The 22781-nt window shown below is 42.2% G+C and overlaps 1 protein-coding gene across 1 annotated transcript in view; it reads right to left on the reverse strand.

The window, feature by feature from the left end:
- Positions 1–1172: 1172 nt before the first annotated feature.
- The window catches only part of ubr5 (ubiquitin protein ligase E3 component n-recognin 5), a 66094-nt gene continuing 44485 nt past the window's right edge, over positions 1173–22781 (reverse strand). Inside the window, exons 32-58 of the mRNA XM_052064577.1 lie at positions 20028–20157; positions 19540–19700; positions 18515–18754; positions 18239–18362; positions 17002–17113; positions 16773–16904; positions 14254–14511; positions 13877–14145; positions 13083–13294; positions 12747–12977; positions 12293–12366; positions 12054–12217; positions 11142–11327; positions 7473–7690; positions 7113–7233; positions 6589–6961; positions 6382–6469; positions 6149–6293; positions 5788–5918; positions 5519–5579; positions 5174–5355; positions 4426–4510; positions 4186–4341; positions 2512–2625; positions 2208–2352; positions 2014–2099; positions 1173–1894 (exon numbers count right to left, since the gene is read on the reverse strand). Coding sequence (XP_051920537.1) covers positions 1682–1894; positions 2014–2099; positions 2208–2352; positions 2512–2625; positions 4186–4341; positions 4426–4510; positions 5174–5355; positions 5519–5579; positions 5788–5918; positions 6149–6293; positions 6382–6469; positions 6589–6961; positions 7113–7233; positions 7473–7690; positions 11142–11327; positions 12054–12217; positions 12293–12366; positions 12747–12977; positions 13083–13294; positions 13877–14145; positions 14254–14511; positions 16773–16904; positions 17002–17113; positions 18239–18362; positions 18515–18754; positions 19540–19700; positions 20028–20157 — 4411 coding nt within the window. The 3' untranslated portion in view covers positions 1173–1681. The remainder of the gene's footprint in view (positions 1895–2013; positions 2100–2207; positions 2353–2511; positions 2626–4185; positions 4342–4425; positions 4511–5173; positions 5356–5518; positions 5580–5787; positions 5919–6148; positions 6294–6381; positions 6470–6588; positions 6962–7112; positions 7234–7472; positions 7691–11141; positions 11328–12053; positions 12218–12292; positions 12367–12746; positions 12978–13082; positions 13295–13876; positions 14146–14253; positions 14512–16772; positions 16905–17001; positions 17114–18238; positions 18363–18514; positions 18755–19539; positions 19701–20027; positions 20158–22781) is intronic.

Raw genomic sequence — 22781 nt, forward strand, 5'->3', positions numbered from 1 at the left:
CTACAATACACACAGCAGCTTTGAGGCTGTGACTGCCACATTGTTTCAATTGTATTTTTTTCTGTCCTATGGAGATGGATATTTCATATAAGACACTCAGTGAGTAGTCCGTTTGTGTTTACACTACAGCAATAGCTGTGAGTCTCAGATGCCAAATTGTTTACATTTTCTTTGTACAAAACCCAATTGTGAAAGGGCTTAAATAAGTTGTTTTACACGTTCTACTGTTTATAAGGAATAAAGTGGTCTACTCTTTGCAATACCATACTGAATTCCATATTTTTTAACTTTTTTTCTTTGTGTATTTGCATCATGTTTAATTGCACAATATCACAACAAATTGCACTGTATCGTATCGCAGATTTGAACTAAATGTGTATTGCGTCGTATCACATCGTGAAGACGGTGAAACGTATCGCATCATGTCGCCAGAAAATTCCATGTATCGTTTAAGTATCGCATCGCTGGTAGTGCATCGAGATGTGTATCGAATCGTCCTCAGTGCTGAGATTCACATCCCTATTGTGTAGGCTGCTTGCTCTTTGCGCACTTCTCTCCATGTATTTGAGCAGGAAATTAGCACGCTCAGCAATTTTAATAATAAAATCATGGACTTTGGATTGTAATTGAAATTCAATATCAAACGCAGACCAGGCGGCCCGGTAGCGCAGTGGTTAGCACGTCGGCTTCACAGTGCAGAGGTACCGGGTTCGATTCCAGCTCCGGCCTCCCTGTGTGGAGTTTGCATGTTCTGCCGGGCCAGCGTGGGTTTTCTCCCGGGTGCTCCGGTTTCCTCCCACATTCCAAAAACATGCGTGGCAGGCTGATTGAACACTCTAAATTGTCCCTAGGTGTGAGTGTGAGTGCGAATGGTTGTTTGTTTCTGTGTGCCCTGCGATTGGCTGGCAACCGATTCAGGGTGTCCCCCGCCTACTGCCCGGAGACGGCTGGGATGGGCTCCAGCACCCCCCGCGACCCTAGTGAGGATCAAGCGGTACGGAAGATGAATGAATGAAACCCAGACCAGATAACTCGAATGAAAAATAATTTTACGTCTGCTGCATTGTCATTTTATGATTAGTGTTCTGTAAAACGCTTTGGTACAGCACATGCAGGTGAGGCTCAGCTACCCGAGTTATCGAAATTGCTTGGTATGGAGAGAAAGAATGTACAACTTTTTGCATCCAAGTTTATTTTGAAACTCCCTACTCCCTCTGTACAAGAAAAACAAAAAATATTTTTCCAGAAAGGCAGCAGTGAACTATCAGCGATAGTACTTTTCTTGTGAAGGAAACCTATAATCACAGTGTCTTCTTTTAAATGCCTCTACTGCCGTCATCTTTGGCTGGGCTTCGGCAGACAGATTTCTGTCAGACCAAATTCCTGGGAAACAAACCTTTCAAGCTGAATGGGGTAGAACTGCGGGCTTAACATTTTACAGTGCCAATGCAGGAATGTTCTGGACTGTATACATCTTTTTCATTTAATTTCAACACAACGAAAACAAAAATTGAAATAAAAATAAGTTTGTGTTCACAACACAAACATTGTCTGGGGAGATAGCGACAGTATGTCGAATTTTAATAAAATTGTATAGACAAAAAAATAAATCTACAAAATGGAGCTAAGTAAATATTACACAACAAGTAAGCATGTTTTTTTTAACTTTTCTGTTGAACCTCTACACAAAACCAAAGTTCTTGGTCTTAATAGCTAACAGGAGCTTCTGTTTGAGTATCTGTTTTGAAGAATAGAGTGGCACATAGAGGCGCGAGATGCACGTATTGGCTGTGGGGAGGTGCTGGTCGTCTGGAGGCCGGATAGTAATGGAGGGCATTGGCTGAAAGCCCTCTTCGCTGGCTGGCAGGGATGGACTGGAAGTCCAGAAATATACCTGTTGATGAGAAAATGAATTAGTCTAACTATTCAGAAAAAAACTAATACCCGTCCATTAAGCATGAATTATTCCAAATGATCAGGTCATGCGCGCAGAATTAATAGATCAGACCTTACCAGATCTTGCCTCTCAGTCATGCTCATCTTCTCGACTATCGACCAAAACCAGCGCTTAAACTGCAGTAGTTTGTCTGCATTCTCTCCTGTTGAACAAATAAGTCTGTTTGGTATCATCAGTGTACACATGCAAGAATTGTGTTATAAGTTAGCAAAGATAACTGACAGATGCTAGATCCACAGAGCAGACATACCAGACTCGTCATTGAAGGAGGTGAAGCTAATGAGCATCTGCACGTTGACCTCTCCGCAACCATTGACAAGCAACCGAAAATCCTCAGCAGTCAGATCTTCCAGGGCGTTCTTTGGAAGTACATCCAGCAAACCCTTCCTCATCGCCTTGAATGGACATACATTTTGTGTAAATATGCAACAATTAACATAATAGCCTTTCCAATAGTCTTTCTATAATCACAATGAAACTTGCTTCATTCTTTGACAGCGAGTTTGATAAACTTAGTGATATTAGCACATTAACAACCAAGGAGAAGGACTCACATGGAGTGGTTGTTCAGCCACGACTAGCATTCTGTGCTCTGCGTACTTCCGCACATACTCGTACACATTGAGGGGAGTTACTGGCATGTTGACACCACCAGAGAGAAGCTCCACCTACACCAGAAGGAACATAGTCAATTTTAATAAGGTCTAATTAATATTAAGATTTAGTGTGCGTCTGCTATCCACACAGCTAGCTGGAATCATTTGTGGAGTTCTATTAACGTGTGCTGGCTGTGTAATGGTGTTAATTCCAAGTATATAGCAATCTCAGCATATTGCAACACAACCGTAAGAGATGTCATGCAGCTGAAGGAGTCTTATGTCTTTTTGGCCTGTAGGACTCCTTAGGGAGCTGATAGGCATGGGCTGTTGAAGCGAAACGTAGGTTTCGCGGTCGATGAGACAAAAACTCGGGCATGGGAGGAGTTTAATGAGGCCATGGAAAACTATTTTCAGATGGCTTCCAGGAAATTCTGGTTCACCATCGGGCATTTCAAGAGGGAAACACAGTGCACCATTAACACTGTTTATGAGAAGGGGCGCTGCTGACTTTGACTCAGGACTTTTTGAGTTGGTGCAGAATACTTTGAAAACCTCTTCAATTCCACAGACAGAACTTCCTGAGGACTTTGGGGGTGAGCTCTCCTATCTTTAAAGTCACCGAGGTGGTTCAAAAGGTCCTCGGTAGCAAGACCCCAGGAGTGGATGAGATCTGCCCTGAGTTCTAGAGCAGGCATGTCCAAAGTCCGGCCCGCGGTCGAATTTCATCCGGCCCTCGGCCCCTGTCATAAAATCAGTGCCGTCTGGCCCGCAGGTTGGGCGCAATGGAACAATGTGTTGCACTGACTGAGGTCTCGTAGACTGGTGAGTGATGTTTCATAGAGTACTGCTTCCCTCTAGTGGCTAAATGAGTAATAGCATTCACTAAATGAGTAATAGCATTTAGACACTAGAGGGCATCACTCACGAGTTAACAAGACATCACTCCGTGTTTATATTGACTGATTTGTCATATTTCAAATGATCCTTGCAGTTGTGGATATGTGTATTGCTTGTTCATTTCCCTGTTGTTCGAGTCAAAGGTTTTGTGACTATTGAAAAGTCATGGTGATACATTTTATGTTTCAAATCAATCAATTTGCACTCAGGAGACTTCTGTTTAAGAAAAAGTCAAGTGAATAAGCAGTTGCATGTGATATACCTGTTTCAAATGAACCAAAAGAAATTCTTAAGATTGTTGAAATTAAAATAAAAACGGAAATGTGAAACAGACTGGCTTACTAAAATTTGTTGTAATAATATTGTTGTTCAATGTAAAGAATGTCAGCCAAGGTCGGCCCCCCGACATTTTACCACATAAAATCTGGCCCCCTTGGCAAAAAGTTTGGACACCCCTGTTCTAGAGGCTCTGGATGTTGTGAGGCTATCTTGGTTGATAAACAGCCTGGCGGGATTGTCAGACCAGGGTGGTGTTACCCATTTTAAGAAGAGGGACCGGAGGACATGTTCCAACTGCAGGTTGATCACACACCCACTCCTCAGCCTCCCTAGTAAGGTCTATTCAGGAATGCTTCAGAGGGTTTGTCAGGAAGTTGAACCTCAGATATAAAACTCAAACACATGGAACCCTGTTCTTTGTGCCTTGGTGAGAGAATACTTATGACATTTTACCTGTCCTGCCCCTTCCTCTTTGCAAAGGTCAATGGCGAAGGCCAAATCCATTGCAGCAAATACAGCTTCCGCTTCACCGGCCAGTGAATGGCGAATAAGCTGTCTCAAACTCTCGTACATGACCGGGTCAAAGAATGCAAAATCATGCCAGTTGACCTGCAGTGGATGACAGAATAGCCATTTAAGTACAAATTAACTTCATGTCACAAATCGTATTTGAAAAGAAGGAGTTTTGCCTACCTTTCTTCCGAGCAAGACCTTGATCACATGTCTATTCATCGTTATTGGACAGAGTTCATTCTGAAGGAGACACAACCCCAATATCCTATAATGTAAACAACATGTTAAAAGTCAACCGAGAGGATTTTACTCAAGTAAGGGAAAAAGACAAACATCTTTGATTAACAGGAATTCAGAAAAGAGCAAACACGGTCACAATGAGTACATTAATAGTTTAAACCATAAATATACCACAACTTATGATTCATGCCTGTGCTTTTTGTTGTTGATAAGTATGGCGCAGTATGGCAACAATTTTGATCAAGAATCACAATAGGGGTGCAGTCCAGTGCCAAACAACTTTTGACTGCACAGCAAATTGCACAAGTTACTAAGATGGAGCCCATGCTGGTGAGAAACGGTGCTGCTTCATAGGCTGAGGTTGCGTAAAAGGTTTACTAGAACTGTGTACGAATCAGCGGTGATTCGAATTAGGATATGAGTGGGCGTGTTTTCTTACGCTTTCTACCTTCTGCCACAAAAGTTTGGTTGAGCGGACACCAAGTTTGATATTGTTTTGGGGCAACAGTAACCCTTTATGGTCTCAGTTAAAAAGCCACAACACGACAATGAATATGCACAAAGTAAACTGTATGTTGCCACAAAATAAATAAATAAAATTCCTCGCGGAAAATGGAGGACAGACAACACCTCAAAATATGCAAATAGACGAATTCACAAATGCCAAACCACGACTCTCGTTCATTACCTGCCGATGTTACGGAAACAGTTGAGTCTGGCCTCTGTGTTCTTTCCAGGCCGAGGTGAGTAGAAGCCTCGTTTGCCAGGCTGGTAAAAGAGCGGCGCATTGTCATCCCCATCATCTGGGTCATCAAGTTCCATGTCCACCACACTACGTGTTGAACCATGGCGCTTTCGGTTCTCCTGTTGCTATGCAATAACCAACAAAAGAACAAGTTAATGGCACAGCCCTGCCTGCATTTAAGGAAACAAAATAGGGTCATTTTAAGTCCAAAGCACAAAAACAACAGAATAAGGGTATTGCTGTTTGATTAATATTAAGTCATGGAACAGAAAGGATAAGACATTTTACTTGAGCTTTTTCTGGAGCCTCCAAAAGACCCAGGTCCAGTATACTGTCAGCACCATTTTCCCTGGGTAAGACAGTTTATAGTGAGTCCCACTGTATAGTGTTTTGTTCTAAGATTGCGGTTCAGTTGAACCTGAAAATGAGTCGTTATGGGATATTGATGTTTTTTTGGGGGGGTGCGGGGTGGGGGGATATGGCCCACTAGAGTAAAAACAGCCTTGGTTGCTAGGTTCATCATAAATGTGTACTGGAAGAGTTGAATTTATGCTAACCTTCCATGTGCAATAAGCAGCTCCATAGCCTCTTCTACTCTGGCTCTGAGAGAATCCTCACTCGCCAGCAGCAGCAGAAGTTGCGCAGGGGATAATTCCAGCAACATGCCTGTGATTTTACTGGCAAACGCCTGCAGATAATCAAACAAGTCTTAGGGTGTACTCGAAAGAATGGTGTACAAGATAAAAGCATGTACAAACCCGATTCCAATGAAAGACGGACATTAAACAAATGCAAACAAAAAATGATTTACAAATCCCATGTTAAACTGAATACACTACAAAGACAATATTTTTAATGTTTAAACTCTGGAAAAAAAATTCTGTTAACTGTTAATGGACAAGGTTGCTTGTTACCTACCGGTTGCATTGCATGAACACGTGGGTAAAGTCTTTCCCCTAAAGCTTGTCGGTGGGCAGGTAAGGGGTCAGGCTCATCATTGGGGTTGCCCTCCGATGACGGCCTAAATGGCCTGGTGTCTATGGATAGTTGTCTCCTAGAGTCTCTGTAAAATCATACACAGATATGCAACATGTCTTTCACAACACAGCTGTGGCCTGTTCTAAAAAGAGGCATGTGTAGCGAGAGTTCACCTGTCCCGGTCTCTCCTGGATCCCGCTCGTAGACCTCCACTTCTCCTCTCTCTTTCCCGATCTCTGTTTCTCAAACGCTGCATTAGATCTGAACAAACAAGAAACAAAGTTCACCTTAAATTCATTTTAAATCTCAAGTTAATTTCTCTGTATGCAAGAATGAACGCAAGTTCCAAAATACAGTATAGTTTCTTTGTAATTTCATACTTGAATTGTAATCGTGATGACACGTACTGCTGGCCTGCATGCCCTTGCTGACATTTTGGACACAGTCCAAATTGGGCAGTTTGTCATTGGAGAGGAGTGCCAGTGCAATAGCTGTGTAGAAGCTTCGGGCTACACCACTGCCTTCGCCCGGCTCATCTTTGAAGGTGACCTTTACTCGGTGTACAGCCATTGGTGTGGTTGTGCACCTCCTGCCAAAGTGAGTGTTCAGCTGACGCATGGTCTGCTGTATTAGCTGGTCTCTATCCCGATCAACTTCTAGGGCCAAGTCCCGGGATTGTAGGTTCCTTAGCTTCTCCATTTCTCTGCGGAACTTTGACTCCTTTACCTCAAAGCCACCAAGCTCAGTGAGAATCTTGAAATGAAATGAAAAGTCAAACTTTGATTAAACTTTTACATAAATTATAAACACCCTTTCTTTCTTTAAAAAATTATTTTAAGGCATCACAAAAAGTTGACAGGTCATAAAATTTGACAATTGCAGTTAATAAAATGAAAAGAAGTACCGATCCAGGCTCAGCCCCAACATCCTCCATGAAGACACGACCAAAGAGTTCCAGTGACAGACGCCAGCGTCCAAGCAGCATGTCATGTGAAATCATCATCCCCATGAAGCTACAATGAGGTCTGCCCAAAATAAGGCACCAAGGAATGTCAATGCATAGTCTGTTACCTTATTCTGACTGGGTGACATGATACCAAATTGAAGAGGTGCAGCTATGTTCATCAACAGGGTTGGCAGTTATGAGAGAATTAGTTTTTTTGTTTTGTTTTTAACTGTGGCATGTCATGGATTGGTACAAGTGCAAATTTGGGTATTCTGCATCTACTGGATTAAATCAGCATGAAAATGTGCTGAATTTTACCTGAAAGATGGAAGAGGAGGTCCATCACTTTCGGTGAGGCCAATCTCAGCAAGCAGACTGCTCTTCAGCTGAGCAGCAAGGTCGTGGGGTGAAGGGCCAGCTTTGGAGGCTTCCAGCTCCTGGTCTGGCACGGACTGGTTCTCAGAGGTCCGCTGGGCAGTCTCCATACTCATCACATTCTTCAGGTTGGCTGAGTAAGACATCTTAGTGGGCAGGATCTGTGGGTTAGCGGAATTCAAAGAAGTCTTGTGTGGTGAGATGTCAGTGTGGTGGTGAAAAAATGGTAATATGAACTTGACAAAACATAAATACAGTACATAAGAAAGCAAAAGCTCGTGTTCTAATATCAATTTGAATGACTGAGTAACAAAACAAGATAGGCATTACAGGGTTTTGCCTGGCTCAAATTGAGGCAGAGATAATAATAATAATACAAGATGGTACCATCCTGATCAGCATTTTTTTCTCCATGGACGCCGGTTTCCTTCCACATTCCAAAAACATGCATGGCAGGTTGATTGAACACTCTAAATTGTCCCTAGGTGTGAGTGTGAGCGTGTATGGTTGTTCGTCTCTGTGTGCCCTGCGACTGGCTGGCAACCGGTTCAGGGTGTGTCCCCCGCCTACAACCCAAACACAGCTGGGATAGTCTCCAGCACCCCTGTGAAACTTGTGAGGATAAAGCGCATCGGAAAATGGATGGATGAATATTTGCCCAATTTATGGTTAATATTAAAGCCATATACACTATGGCGGATGGGTTGACATATCGCTTTGACCCGGTTCAACAATTCTCTGCTACAGAAATCACAAGAAAAAGGAAAGAATGCTCCTCATTTTGGATTTCCAAAAGGTTCGTGGTTAACATGATGAATCTTGTACAAACGGGTCGAATGGCTCTTTAGTTGCCGACTCAAGTGTTCCTCCTTACTTGGCGTACAATGACGCACCATGACAGTATAAAACCATATTGTACGAATCGAAATGTCGCCTAATGTGTGAAAACTGCAATCAATGGTCACCCAAATGTATGATGACATCTTTACTTATGGTCACATCAACCTCTGAAGATTAGAGAATGATCGCCCAAGTCTGAGGGATTATAGGGTTTTTTTTCCTCATCGTCGAGGCACTCATTACAAAGCTTATGTCACTTCACGAGAAAAACGCGTCATCCATTAAATCCAAAATACATGACGTCTTGCCACGTTACACAATGCCACACATTGAGAAATGTGCAGAACTGTCACATTCAAACATTGATATATTTATGGCGTATAATATACGCCATAAATATATGAGGCCTCATGAGGCGTGTCGACACAATGACACACTGTGTTGATACTGTACTGATACTGTGTCGCTGACCACTGCCACCTGCTGGACCTTCAAAATCCCTGCAGCCAACCCACTTGACAGACTGAACAAACTGATTTGATGATGACGTGTATACAATGCACTACCTCACTCTACCCAATGACTGGTACTGAATGAGTTAAAAGCTCAGTGTAGCCACAAGCGCCATTGTTTATGTTGTTGTTTATGCTGTTTATATTGTCTATACTGTTCAGATTACATGTCTTTTTTTATACAGTGTAGCTGCTATCCTTTCTTAGCTGTGTGTGTGTAATGCACAACATGTTTGCATGCATGTATGCACTGAGGATTGAGAGGAAGAAATTTCATCTATGCTGCATGTCATACAAAGCATATTTGACAATAAAGATGACATTGACCCGTGACAATGTCATTCACATCCATGCATTCATATTGTATCATTCAATGTGTTTCAATAATGTGAAAATCATGTGAATGAGGATGCTTGTGGGCTTTGTCTTCACAAATGTTTATTTAGAAAAATAAGATGCTCCAGTGTTTTAAATTTCAGTCTGTTGCATTTAATGCATGCTATTTCCACTGTGGAGAAGACACACACATAATGGAATAAGACCCTAACCCTTACCCTAAGACAAAAATCCAAGCGGCACTTGGTGAGACAATGAGATTTTAATGAATACCTTATTCTACAAAAGGAGATCAAAATGGCTCTACGCGGCGGACAATTTGTATTTGTCCGGAAGCTGCTCCGTAATATGCACGTACTGTAGCAACGTCACTCGAGTGAAGCGCGTCTCAGCAGTCGATAGTCTGCTGCTCTCAGCTGTGCGCGCAAGCACGTACTTGCGGCGCCGACCCAACCCACGCCACATATTAAGCTTTGAACTACGACAACAGCTAAACTAGCCTAGCCGATGTAATGATGGTCAGCAGACAAGGTTTACGTTTTATGTGACTTTTAATAGCAACGTGGCAGAGTCAAACATGCGGTGTGCTCACTCGCAGTCACTTTCTGGAACTCCCCCTTATAGGTGGGACCTCTCAATCAACTGGAGTATGACGTACAATACAAACGTTCATAAAGCACTTCTCATATAATTATAGACTATTATATGACAGCCGACATGACGCTATAAGTCAGACAGACACATTTTTTCTGATAATCAGTGTGTTTTCCGTATTGCCCAAACGTATATTTTTATTCGAGCGAGGGTGAGGTCTAGCTTGTTTCGGCAATCGGCATCGAGTCGCCAGACGCACTTCCTTAGGATACACTGTGCGGGCTTTTGCTGCGTCGACGCCCCCTGGACTAAGTGGCGCAGCTTGGACTGTGCCAAGCAGCCGATGCAGTCTAAACTGCATCGGTGCAGTTCACGTGTCAATTAGCAGCCTGGACTGTGTCAACGCAGCCGATGTGTCAATTAGCAGCCTGGACTGTGTCAACCCAGCCGAAACAGTCTAAACTGCACCGGTGCAGTTCATGTGTCAATCACGTGACGTAATGAAGCGGCACATGCACCGACACGTGGTTTGCTCTGTGAGCCCGGCGCTTGCATCAACGCATCGGTGTCGCTGGACCCATCACTAGCGTATACACCTGCGTAACGAAGGTGCTGTTGCAGGAAAGACTGGCCATCAATCAAACAAAAATTAAGTGCATGTTTCTTAGTGATGAGCAACTCAACATTAGTATTTCACAGCACAAAAATGGCTACGATGATAAAATAAAAACAAGTTCACTTTTAGAAATGTGTGCCTCAAATGGCATCTTGGTGGGCGGGCACGCCCCTCTATGACCCGCCTTCGGAGACGGGTCCGACATATGGGGTGGGATGGGACCGAGAGGCACACAACAAACACAGCCACCTTTCTTAACCGGCTGGATTGAATTGTTTACAGCTGATCAAGTATTCACCAAGATAGCATTTAGCTGCCAACACCACCACCATGAAGCACCAGACTGATGATGTGAATACTTTTTTGGATGGAGGATGAGTGCTCCGCCTCTTGTCCATTTGAAGCAAAGCAAAGTCACTCCCTCCCGCATACTAACACAGTGAACACGCACGAGACATGTGGCAGTTCGTGATATTTCACATTCGGCCGAGCGATATCAATTGATCTGGCTGAGGGCGAAAAACTTCGCTGGAGGCGGCCGCCACACAAATTTGAACTCATGAAAAACCCTGCATTAGACTGAGCCACTGGACATTACTTCAAATGCGTAAGCAGTGGTATATAAGGAATCAAAATAGCCTTTTCCGAACTCGACATACTAATGTACGGTAACCAAGAATCACAATCTTTAGATATTAGAACACAGCTGCCCACCTGTTTTTCATGTGAAGAGGGGTGGTATACCTGAGAAGGGGAGGGTAGAGAAGGGCCCAAATTTAACTCCAGGCAGTTTCTGTCCACACTTGCCTCAGCCAGGCCTTTGGTTGCCATGGAAGAGGAGTATAAGCCTTGTGAGGGTCGCCCAAACAGATCCTCCTTCCTTGCATTTGGCTGAAAAGGGTTGTCGAATGATTAATCTTGCTACAAATTAAAAAACACCAGATATGGTACTTGGCACTGTCACCCAAATCCACCAATACACATACATTATATGCAGCAGTACAGTGATTATGATGCCGCATGCTAAACTAGTGCTGTGTTACACGTTAGTTGCCATGACTACTACTGCTTCTTATTCCATTTCTTCTCTCTCTTGACGGTTGGGAAATACTTGTGCATTATCGCCACCTTCTATAGCATGCAGCATTTACCAGAACAAAGATGTACTATTTACAGCACCAAAAGGCACCCAAAGGATCCAAAAAGCAACGTGTGATTTTAGTTAAGCCATTTTAAACAACAACAAATATGTTTCCATAGTTAGAAGCGGATCTAATCCAGCCAGAACTTGTTCAGTGCTGTCAACTTGATTACGCAATGGGATTTTAGGTGAGTCCGAGCTCTACTCTTCTCGTGGTTTTTTTTTTTGGTAAAATAAATGTCTCCCCCAAAATGACAGTTATATTCAGCAGCGACATGATTTTTATTTTCTTCATGATGCAGTTTTTGCCTAGTGTGACATACTGAGGAGCGACTTATAATCCGAAAAATACGGTAATACAAAACATTTAAATTGTTCAGATGTACATCACCTACTTAAAAAGGGGAATGATCATTTTGAATGGAGACGGGTTTATAAACGTCTGCCCTGCAGATTGACCAAGCAACAATTCTTGCCTGCAAGAGGTGAGGCTGATCTGCCAATGGGATGGCCTCAGCCAAGGGAACATCAAATGGATTTGGTGGGATACATCCCAAGAAGGTCATTGAATCCGAGCGACGGAAGAAAGGATGATTCTGACCCGTTTCGGCAGAAACAGCATCTTCTTCCTTGTCCTGTAAATTTGAACCTAGAGTAAGATAGTCATTGTTATGCCACAAATACCTCCAGGTTTTTTGAAAATGTGAGCATTTATTTGTCTTACTTTGATTGGTGTCTTCATCATTCTCGTGTTCAGAGTCCTCATTGTCCAAACCCAATTCCAAAATCTCTCGATTCCTACATCAAGACATGTATATAAACAGCAAACGTGTTAAACTGTGAAAGCATTTTAAAAGACAAGAGGCAAAACACTAGACCTGTATGGTGCCAATTGTTCTTTCAGATTAATTTGTATTTTTTGTTGCAGAAGGTTTAAAGAAATAGATTGCCCCCCCACTCCCCTTTTTGGTCAGGTGCACATTTTGCCCCATGTGCTCCCAAAGCTTCCGCCGCCCCCATTTCCATCACAGAATTACACACTCCATAAACTAGCACAACATGGCTATGGCTAGAGACATTTGTTGCCCAGAAATGAGTTGTGTCGTCAGCCGTTATGAAATGGTTTGGGTTTGCAGACACTAAAAAGCAGCTTTTATAAGAAAGGGGGACCCAGTTACCTCTTTCTGTCAATCTGTGGGGTCTCTAGCGTGGTCTGCTGGTTCATGGCCTTAATCCAGTAGATCAGCGCTTGGAAAACATATGCCACGTGTTTCAGTGAGCACACATCAAGCACAGGAAGCACATCTGAGTGCTCATCATTGTGGGAGCGCATGAGTGACAAGGCATAATTCAAGAAGTCGCCACGTGCAGACATGCCCTGGCGAGCTGTCAGTAGAGTGGCTGCTCTCCTGAAACAAAATGAGGAAGAACATCCTTACTAAACTACAATCAATTGCGCAAAAGAATAGTAAGGATAACTATGACCAAAAAAATGTATATTAATGTACGCTTACCTCCGGCCTTCGAGGGTGCGGAGGTTTGCCTCTTCCCGAGCAGTCATGCGTTCCCGTCGAGCTGAATGCTGAGAGGCATGCAAAGGGTGACTTGGGTGACCTGGGTCTCCAGCAGATGACAAAGCTGAGCCATATCTCAACTGTGCCTCAGTGGAATCCATGATGGACACCATCCAGTTCCAGGTGGGAATCAACTTTTCCTCAACATAGTTCTAATTCAAGAGTGGAGAACATTTGTCTTATTTAATACAGACCAAAACAAAACTAATATATATTAAACAACACATTCAGAGTGTTGATGATGATATCAAATACAGGAGCAGACATCAAATATTCTGCCAAAACCAAGAGCCGTATTAAATATTCTGCTTTTACAAATAGCATGTGCAGTTTTAATCGACAGTGTCAGAGGCGGCAGTAGTCTGCTCTTAATGTTAATAATTGTAGTTGTGACATGCAGTAGAACAGAAATGTACTGCATGAGAAAGATGACAGTATGACTAATATGTTGATTATCTGTTCATCTGTTTTACATGAGAACCAACATTTTTTAAGTGAAGCTCTGTGTGATTTTGTACAGTTCCTTAAGTTGTGTGTGTGTAGATAGATAGAGATAGATACACACACATATATTCATATGCACACATAGATATATACATAAAAACATACATACATGTGCACACACTCACACACTTATTTTCAGTCAACATCAAAAACATTAATTACCAATTACAAATACATTTAGAAGAGAGTGTAAATAAGTTTCCACCATTGATGGGGTTGCTATAGAGCACCTGCAGGTTGACAGCATCTTGATAGGTGAGCTTCACAGAGGCAGGATACTGCGAGTAGACAAGGTGGTTGTACTTTGGAATCAAACTCATGAGATCCGAGATCTGTCTTATGACAATGCTGTACGCCCGAGCTAGGCTACTGGCAGATGTTAGATAGCTGCTGGTGTTGCTGGCCTCCAAAGCAGCTGCCGCTGCAGCAGCGCTGGAGCTGATTGCACTTGAGCGACGCAAGTTGGTTGGGTCGATATATATGAGTCCAGTGGAGCTCGCTGTCAATAATAAGAGGAGTCCGTATGAACATACAGTATGTGTCTGTTACTCACACTTAATTTAGTCTCTGAGAAATGTATTCATGCAAAAAAACAACATTCACTAACCAGCTGATGTTGAGGAATTAGGGGGGGCACTCCCGGTAGCTCTTTGGCTGGGGGTATTTCGTACAGCCCACTGCATGGATCGAGGAGCCTGAGCTGCACTGTTGGCATGGGATGCATTAGTTGTCCTCTCCAGAGGCTCGTCAAACAGAAATGTCTCTTGGTCCACATCATCACTCTGACTGCTGCTGCTGTCTGAGTCACTGGAGTCATTGGACTGGGAGTCATCCTCTGAAAAGAAGGCAGGGACACTGCTCGCACCTTTAAAAAATAAGAAAATATACAGAAAGGAAATTGGTGGTTTGTGTATTCATTTGCACTGTATTGCATGTTAGTCGCACCACATGGCCCAACTCTGATATGACACGAATAAAGTCAAAACAGTATACTCTTCATCAGTCTAAAAAAAAAAAGTGCACAGATTCTCTGACTGAATTTGCTGACAGACAGCCACGAAAAAAAAAAAACTGTACGGCACCATTTGGGAAGGCAAGAAGGTGATTAGAGCAGTGTTTCCCTGTGACGCATTTTTTTTTTGAATGGTAACGGGTGGGTACGAAGATTTATTTGACATTTTTGCCATATAATGGAGTATTTAATTGTTCTGCTAGTTAGTACAGGTAGCTGGCAATGACAGATGAACAACTTAATTTCCTTAATTAATCTGATTTACTACCAACAATGCAGACGAAACTCTGACATCGGTCGTACATGGAATGAACAGCCCGCATCAGTGATGTGGACTCTGTGTCTGTCTGTGCATTGAGCCAAGGAGCATTTTATGTGCTGTATCAGTCGCTCACCAGAATATCTTATAACCCTAAATACTGACAAAAGCACTTGTGACTTGGTGAGGAGTACACTAGTCTGCAATTATAGGATCAAATTAGGCTTGCAAAATCCGGGAATGTTCAAAGTTGTAAACTTCCCATGGAATTTAATGGGAATAAAAAATATATTTAAAAATTGACGGTTGGCCCTCAACAGTGATCTTAAATGTAGTTGGGTAAAATATATTATAGCATTATTTGGGCTGAAAAAAAAAACAGATTTAATGTAAGTACACCCCTCAATCGCATACTCACAAAGCTTCCAATTTAGAGTATTGCCAAAACTCCCCATCTTCACTTACATGTATAGTCAGGGTTAACGACAAAGTGAACAATTCACCAATCACTTACAATTGTACACCTTTAATGACATGAATCCACTTCCATCAGGTCCTCCAGGGCCGGTATGCTGGATGTTTTATTTGGCTCCCTGCTCCAACACACCTGATTTAAATGATCGGTTATCCAGCTCCTGCAGAGCTTGCTGATGGGCTGAGCATGTGAATTAGGTGTGTTGGGGAAGGGAGGCATACAGTAAAACATTCAGGGTGCTGGCCCTCAATGACCGAAATTGCCCATTTGCCAACAATGAAAATTACATGACCAATTCATAATTTCATGTTATGCAATCAAAATTTCACTTGCACCACCTCAGGGCTTGACTCTGAAAATTTATTCCAATCCCATAACATTCTCAGAGATTGTAAATGTTATTCAGTGCTTCAGCAAACAGAATTTCTAGTTTGACACTCTTAAATAATCACACATTTTGACACGTATATTCAGTCTATTTATATGTGATGGCTGATGGAAGCTCTCAGATAGCAATACTGTTTTGTCTTTACCAGACAGTGGCATTAAAATATAGCAGGGTATTAATTCAAAATGTCAACGGTGAAGTGTTCAGTTCGTATTTTTCTGTTTTTTTTTGTCAGGAAGTGTCTCTGCGTTTTAATCACCTATTTTGTGGATTTCTTTGTGTTGAAAACATGCTTCTAATGTGTGAATTGATTCAAATTTTATGGATAACTCTTTCTGCCACTTCTGTCTCTTCATTTCTCCCTCAATTCCTCAGCGGCATCTCAGGTTACAAAGGTGTTGTAATGATTAAGTGAATGATGAAATTGCTCAATACTATTTTGAATGTCGAGATTTTTGTCCTCAGACTGTTTCACATTTAATTTTTAGGAAAAAAAATGACAGGATGCTGTTTTATTGACGTTCAACATGTATATAGTTTTCTGAGCCAATCAGAATCGCATATTCACCAAGACGATGTGCTCTAACATACTGTATGCATTATCGATGCGCTTACAAGCGTCTTAACAAAAACACCTATTGATCTACATAGAATTTTTTCAGATATTGAATTTTAAAAAAGAAAATGTAGCTGTTGTAACAGCCTTGGAAACTTTTTTCTGTTTAAGGGTTTCAATTTTTCATACTGTTTAAGGGTTTCAATTTTTCATACTGTTCCGGACCTGAAATTATAATAAATCAAATTTCATACTCCATACTTTCCATACTTGCGCAGGAACCTGGATTTTTATATTTAGTAAAGGGCGTGAGTCTTTCAAGATGGGTGGACCACCTCTTTACAAAAATAAATAAATAAATAAATAAATACATTTGGGCCATGTGTCAAGAAAACCGCCTATTTAGAAGGTCTTGTAAAGGTAAATAAAACCCAACCTGCTTCAGAGCCAGCTGTGGCTGCTGTGACAACACTCCTACGGCCACTAGCATTATCCTGATTGCTATGGTTACTTTCACTGTCACTCTCCGTTTCAGCCGCTGCGAGAAGATCAAGCTCCATGTCACTACCTAAAAACGATAACCACAGAGAAGAAAATATTTAATCTCTGTTTAGGACAGTGTTTTAGCCTCAAATGTCCCACCCCAAAAACCCTCCGTTTCGCACCATCTTCATCATGCTCATCATGCTGCCCTTCTGCCTCAGCATTTTCCTCTCCCTGCTCTTCTTGATCATCATGATGGTCTTCCTCACCTGCTACCCCTTCAACAACTTCAACCTGAAAGACAAGCACAACATAATTACACTGCATTCCAAATTGTTATGTATTTACTGTTGGATTATGTCAAATTAACATTTTAGGGGTTTCTTTGTTTTTGTTGCTCAGGGCATTTTTTTGTTTAGTTTTTTTTGAATTTTTAGTATCTCAAACTAGTTGACCGATATCGGTGTAAAACAGTTTTAATAATAAATATCCCGTATACTGTAAGTAAAATTAAAAGAAAATTATTTAAGGGAGGGTGGTGTTCTACATTTGTAAAAAAGTGATTGTTTTATGCATACTTTGGAGAAAAGGAAGATCTTTCAACTGATACAATGCATGGAATAGTCCAATGCCTTGAAAAATGAAAGAAGACAATGTTCGATGGAACATTTGGTTTTATGTTTTCAAATGATCTCTCAGCAATTACAGGACTGAAAGGTGATGTTCTGTACCTCACAACCAATTTGTTTTATCTTAAACTGTTGTACATAATTGACATCCCCATAATTACAGTAATTGTTTACCAGGAGCAATCATTACCTCAGTTTTTTTTTACTTTGTTCAATGTAATTTTTGTTCACACAGTTAATTTGTTTTAGACAGTGGCCCAGCACTTTAATTGGGCAGCCCTGGATCAAGAGGCAGAGTGGATCCTGAAGGGTTAGTTGTTCTGAGTCTTGTGTCGTCATGTCCTTGGGCAAGACATTTCACCCACCACGCCTCCAATGTCATTCATGCAAGTGTATGGCTGGGTGCGAATGTTGGGTGGTGGTCGGAGGGGCCCTGGCACATACTGGCAGCCATACTTAATATAAAAAATGTCAGCCTGCCCCAGGGCAGCTGTGACTACAGAACGCAGTTCACCACCACCAGAGATGAAAGTGAGTGCATGCATGATGTATCCATTGTAGAGTACTATGAGTGTGTCCAGAAAAGCGTTATTTAGAACTCATCATCTTGATCATTATTATTATTGTTATTAATTGAACTGGTTGTTCCATGGGGACGTTGATAGGTACAGCTGTGTGTCATCTGCACAACCATGATAGCCAACATTGGCATTTTGAAGAATTTGACCCAAAGGTAGCATGTACAAGTTGAGCGAGAGTCAATGTGGACTTCATTATTTAAAGCTCCCACCTCTTCCACATCTGCTGAAACGATGTCATCCTGTTCCTCATCTCTGCCTCTGACGGGCTGAGACTGGCTGCTATGGCGGGGTTGGGGGTTCCTAATGATATAAGAAGCAGCAGTCTGGCTGGAACTGGAACAATGGGGAACAAATCTATGTAAAAATATATTTTATGGATTTATATTATCTTTAGTTACGTCACAGATAAAATAAAGAATTTATCTCACTTTGCTAACAAATTCATGAAAGATATACAGTACATTGGGGTAAACAAATCAACACACTTGCTAGATTGATCAGGTGAAGGTCTCGGAGGAAGTGGTTCAACAGAAAACAGCTCCTCACTGCCCTGGACGGCATCAATACTTGTACTAGCCAAAGTAAATGGGGCTGTAGGTCTTGCGATACCCATTCGCACTGGAACAATTAGCGACTCTGCCACATTACAGAGCTCCTCTACAGCATAGGGTAGAAGAGCTTGGAAAACACGACGGCATTTACCAATGGGTTGGGGGATGAAGTTGCTGCAAGGGAGAAAAATTCAGAGGGACATTTCATTGTTAAGACCCTTGACTAAACCTATATACAGTAAATCCCTCTCCATCGTGGGGATTACCGTCCAGAAGACAAAAGTTAAATCTGTGATAATAGAAATAGACCCATGGCATGTCATTATAACATTTATGGCACTTTAAATTTTAAGTATTTGGACACAATTTTGAAACAGTACATAAGCATTAAACATGTATAATATATGAAAAGAGAACCATGTTATGAACATGGTTATGGATTGGCTGCAGTTCTTTTTCTGTATCCCCGAGAGGCTCCATCTACACCGTTTTTGCATAACTCCTTTGATGGGGGTGCAGACACCCGTAGCGGTTCCTCTTGTTTCTTGTTTTATGTTGAGAGGGAAGAAATTTCATCTGTGCTGTATGTGCAGCACATTTGACAATAAAGTTGTATCCAATCCAATAATTTATGTCCGTATCCTACGCTCAGATTACATTCCGAACAGGATGGGAAAATGCGGACATTAGCAAAGCGAGCAGCACGTTTTGCGTCTACTGACAGAACACAACCACCAGTCAGCAGCTGACAAAACGAAAGTAATGCTCTGATTGGCTTAATCGGTAGATACTGGTATTTTTTCATGGAGAATATAGAGACATAACACAAAATGACTAATAAAAAGCAAACTACTGGGACCGCAAACCCGGAACCCACAATGGAGAGGCTTTTACTATATTTACCTGTAGGTAAATAAATGTTTCCCCTAACCCCCTTCGCTTGTACATGGAAGGCTTACTTTTTCTTTTTGGATGAGGCCATCTCCACACTGAGGATTACAAAAACTCTAGATACAGAGCGTAGAAATCTCCTCGTGACGTTGACTGCCTCCTCTCTTCGGCCAGGAGTGTACTTGTTCTGCAGCTCCTTCACCAATGTACCAAGTAAAGTGTCTATGAACTGACACGGGGAAAAGACAATGAAAAACCACTCAGTACAAGACTTGTTTGAGATGTAAAACTAGATGTGGTTTCACAATATGCCAAGAACAGGGATGCCGGTAACACGTTACTCCAAAATGTGCAGGTTTTCCAAGTGGCAACTGGCAAAACAGGATGTTATTTTTGTAAAGGATGATTATCAGTAGCTGCTGAAAGTCAATATTAATGTAACTTAGTTACTTTTAAAATCCAGTACAGTACTCAGTTACAGGTTACTATTTCAAGGTAACCATGGCAACATAGGCCAGGAGCAATGTGAATGAAGCATGGCACTGAGTGGACTTACAGTGATGTCAGGAGCACACTTGACAATGAGGCAGTGGGTAAAACAGTCAAGGCGAATGGTGCCACTCTGCTGATTCAAATAGACTTGCTCTTCAGGAAGGAGATGGGCAATCCTGCTGCTTGCACTAAGTCTAACAACAACAAAAACAGGAAAGTATCAAAAGAGAATTAAATAATTAGTAAACATCATGTGACCAAACCCTACAATTGGCTGGTGACCATTTCAGGGTGGACCCTGCTGACCGACCAATGACAGGTGGGATAAGCTCCAGCACACCCGCAATCCTAGTGAAGATTAGCGGTTCGGGAAATGGATGAAAGTGACCAGAGGCCCAAAACAGGTGAGTGATGATGTGTGAATGCTGAACCCGGAGGCATTGTGACATTAATTTCACTTGTTAGGATGTGTTGGCACAGGACAAAATGGCAGCCCTGTGAGATTTCTTTTCCATCTTAATTCACGTTCCACAAATGTCATGCTAATCAGAATACTGTGTTCAGACGTGTTCGAGCGTGTGGAAATCATTGGTGGACAGATAACTTTTGCGTTCAGCTTTAACTTGTTCACTTATGGCAAAAGACATACTATATAGTTTTACTTCCCTGACTGTGACTCCGATGCGATGCTAAAACTAACACCACACCATTATTAACAGGGAACTCCTCCTGCTTTACACCTTTTATCCAGCATTTTAATTGTGGAACAAATCTAATGCCACACTCTAGAGCAGCCATGTCCAAAGTCCGGCCCGGGGGCCAAATCCGGCCCGCGGTCGAATTTCATCCGGCCCTTGGCCCCTGTCATAAAATCAGTGCCGTCTGGCCCGCAGGCTGGGCGCAATGGAACACGTGTTCCATTGACTGAGGTCTCGTAGACTGGTGAGTGATGTTTCATAGAGTACTGCTTCCCTCTAAATGAGTACCGTATTTTCACGACTATAAGGCGCCATTAAAAGTCTTAAATTTTCTCCAAAATGGACAGGACGCCTTATGGTGCGGAGCGTCCTTTATATGCGCTGAGTTCCAAAATCTGACTGACAGCCGACACGCTGTTTATATAGAGAAAAGGCGGAAGTGACTGTGAAAGAAGTCGGCCAATCAGGGATGGGTGGGCGTGTATATATACATATATGGAGAGGGAGAGAGAGAGAGAGAGGGAGAGAGAGGACAGACAAGCTAGTCCGCCAATGGTGAAGGGTGGGCGTGTAAGTGGACGCCTCAAGCCAGTACCAACACTTGTATAGCGTGTGGCAATGTGCATTGTTGCAAAACAACTCCGGTTTTGGTTTCTAAGAACCCCTGAAAATAAATTCGACAAAGAGACATGCCTACGAAGCTCAGTTAAAACTTAAAGCCACCGGTTATGCTTTTGGCATGCGTGACCATCTCACAGCAGCGGTGAAAAATCAAGTCAAGCAAATGAACTCTGAGCTTGCCGTTATTCCCGGAGGCTTGACTAAAGAACTCCAACCGCTGGACATTGGCATCAACCGGCCGTTCAAAGTAAAGTTGCGAACAGCATGGGAACAATGATCGATGGCAAACACAACTTTACAAAGAGTGAGAGGCAGCGCTGGGCGAGTTACGCCACAATACGCAACAACGAGAGGGAACGCGGCGTTTTTGATGGATTACGGTACTTGCACAATTGTTCAATTCTTTCTACACACACACGCGCTGCCACCATGTTTCGCTGTTCTTTACTTTCAAATGTGGGAAAGCTTCACACGAGAGAAATGTTGACTTTGCTGTTGCTACTCCTTCTTTCCACTCGGCAATGCGTAGCAACTCACACTAGCATGTGATGCATTCAATGACAACTGAGATGTGCAGTCCTCTGCTTCTGATACAGAGGATGAGGGCTTTGATGGATTTCTGGGTGATGATTGATCGATAAACGTGAGAACATTGTACGATGGCTAAATAAAATACACCCGAACTCAGTTCTGCTTTCGTTGCCTTTTTAAAACGTGTTTTTATCTTATCTGTATGTCTTGGCATGCTACCGTATGCTTCAAGCTAACGTGTTAGAGTGCGCGCATGCATGCCGTATGTTTAAGCTGGCGTATGTTTTACCACTGTAAAACTGCGGCTATTCGTACGATGCGTCCTGTGTATGTGTAAAATACAGAAATGTCACGCATTAATGAGACTGCGGCCATTAGTACGATGCGTCGAATAGTCGTGAAAATACGGTAATAGCATTTAGACACTAGAGGGCATCACTCACTAGAGGGCATCACTCACGAGTTAACAAGACATCACTCCGTGTTTATATTGACTGATATGTCATATTTCAAATGATCCTTGCAGTTGTGGATGTGTATTGCTTGTTCATTTCCCTGTTGTTCGCGTCAAAGGTTTTGTGACTATTGAAAAGTCATGGTGATACATTTTATGTTTCAAATCAATCAATTTGCACTCAGGAGACTTCTGTTTAAGAAAAAGTCAAGTGAATAAGCAGTTGCATGTGATATACCTGTTTCAAATGAACCAAAAGAAATTCTTAAGATTGTTGAAATTAAAATAAAAATAAAAATGGAAATGTGAAACAGACTGGCTTACTAAAATTTGTTGAACAATGTTGTTGTTCAATGTAAAGAATGTCAGCCAAGGTCGGCCCCCCGACATTTTACCACATAAAATCTGGCCCCCTTGGCAAAAAGTTTGGACACCCCTGCTCTAGAGCTTTGTCCTCCATCCCGCAGAATGCCTTGCAGTTCGTGATCTGGATTTTCTCCAGATTTTTTTTTTT

Source organism: Hippocampus zosterae, chromosome 5, assembly GCF_025434085.1.
Source record: "Hippocampus zosterae strain Florida chromosome 5, ASM2543408v3, whole genome shotgun sequence".
Classification (NCBI taxonomy): domain Eukaryota; kingdom Metazoa; phylum Chordata; class Actinopteri; order Syngnathiformes; family Syngnathidae; genus Hippocampus; species Hippocampus zosterae.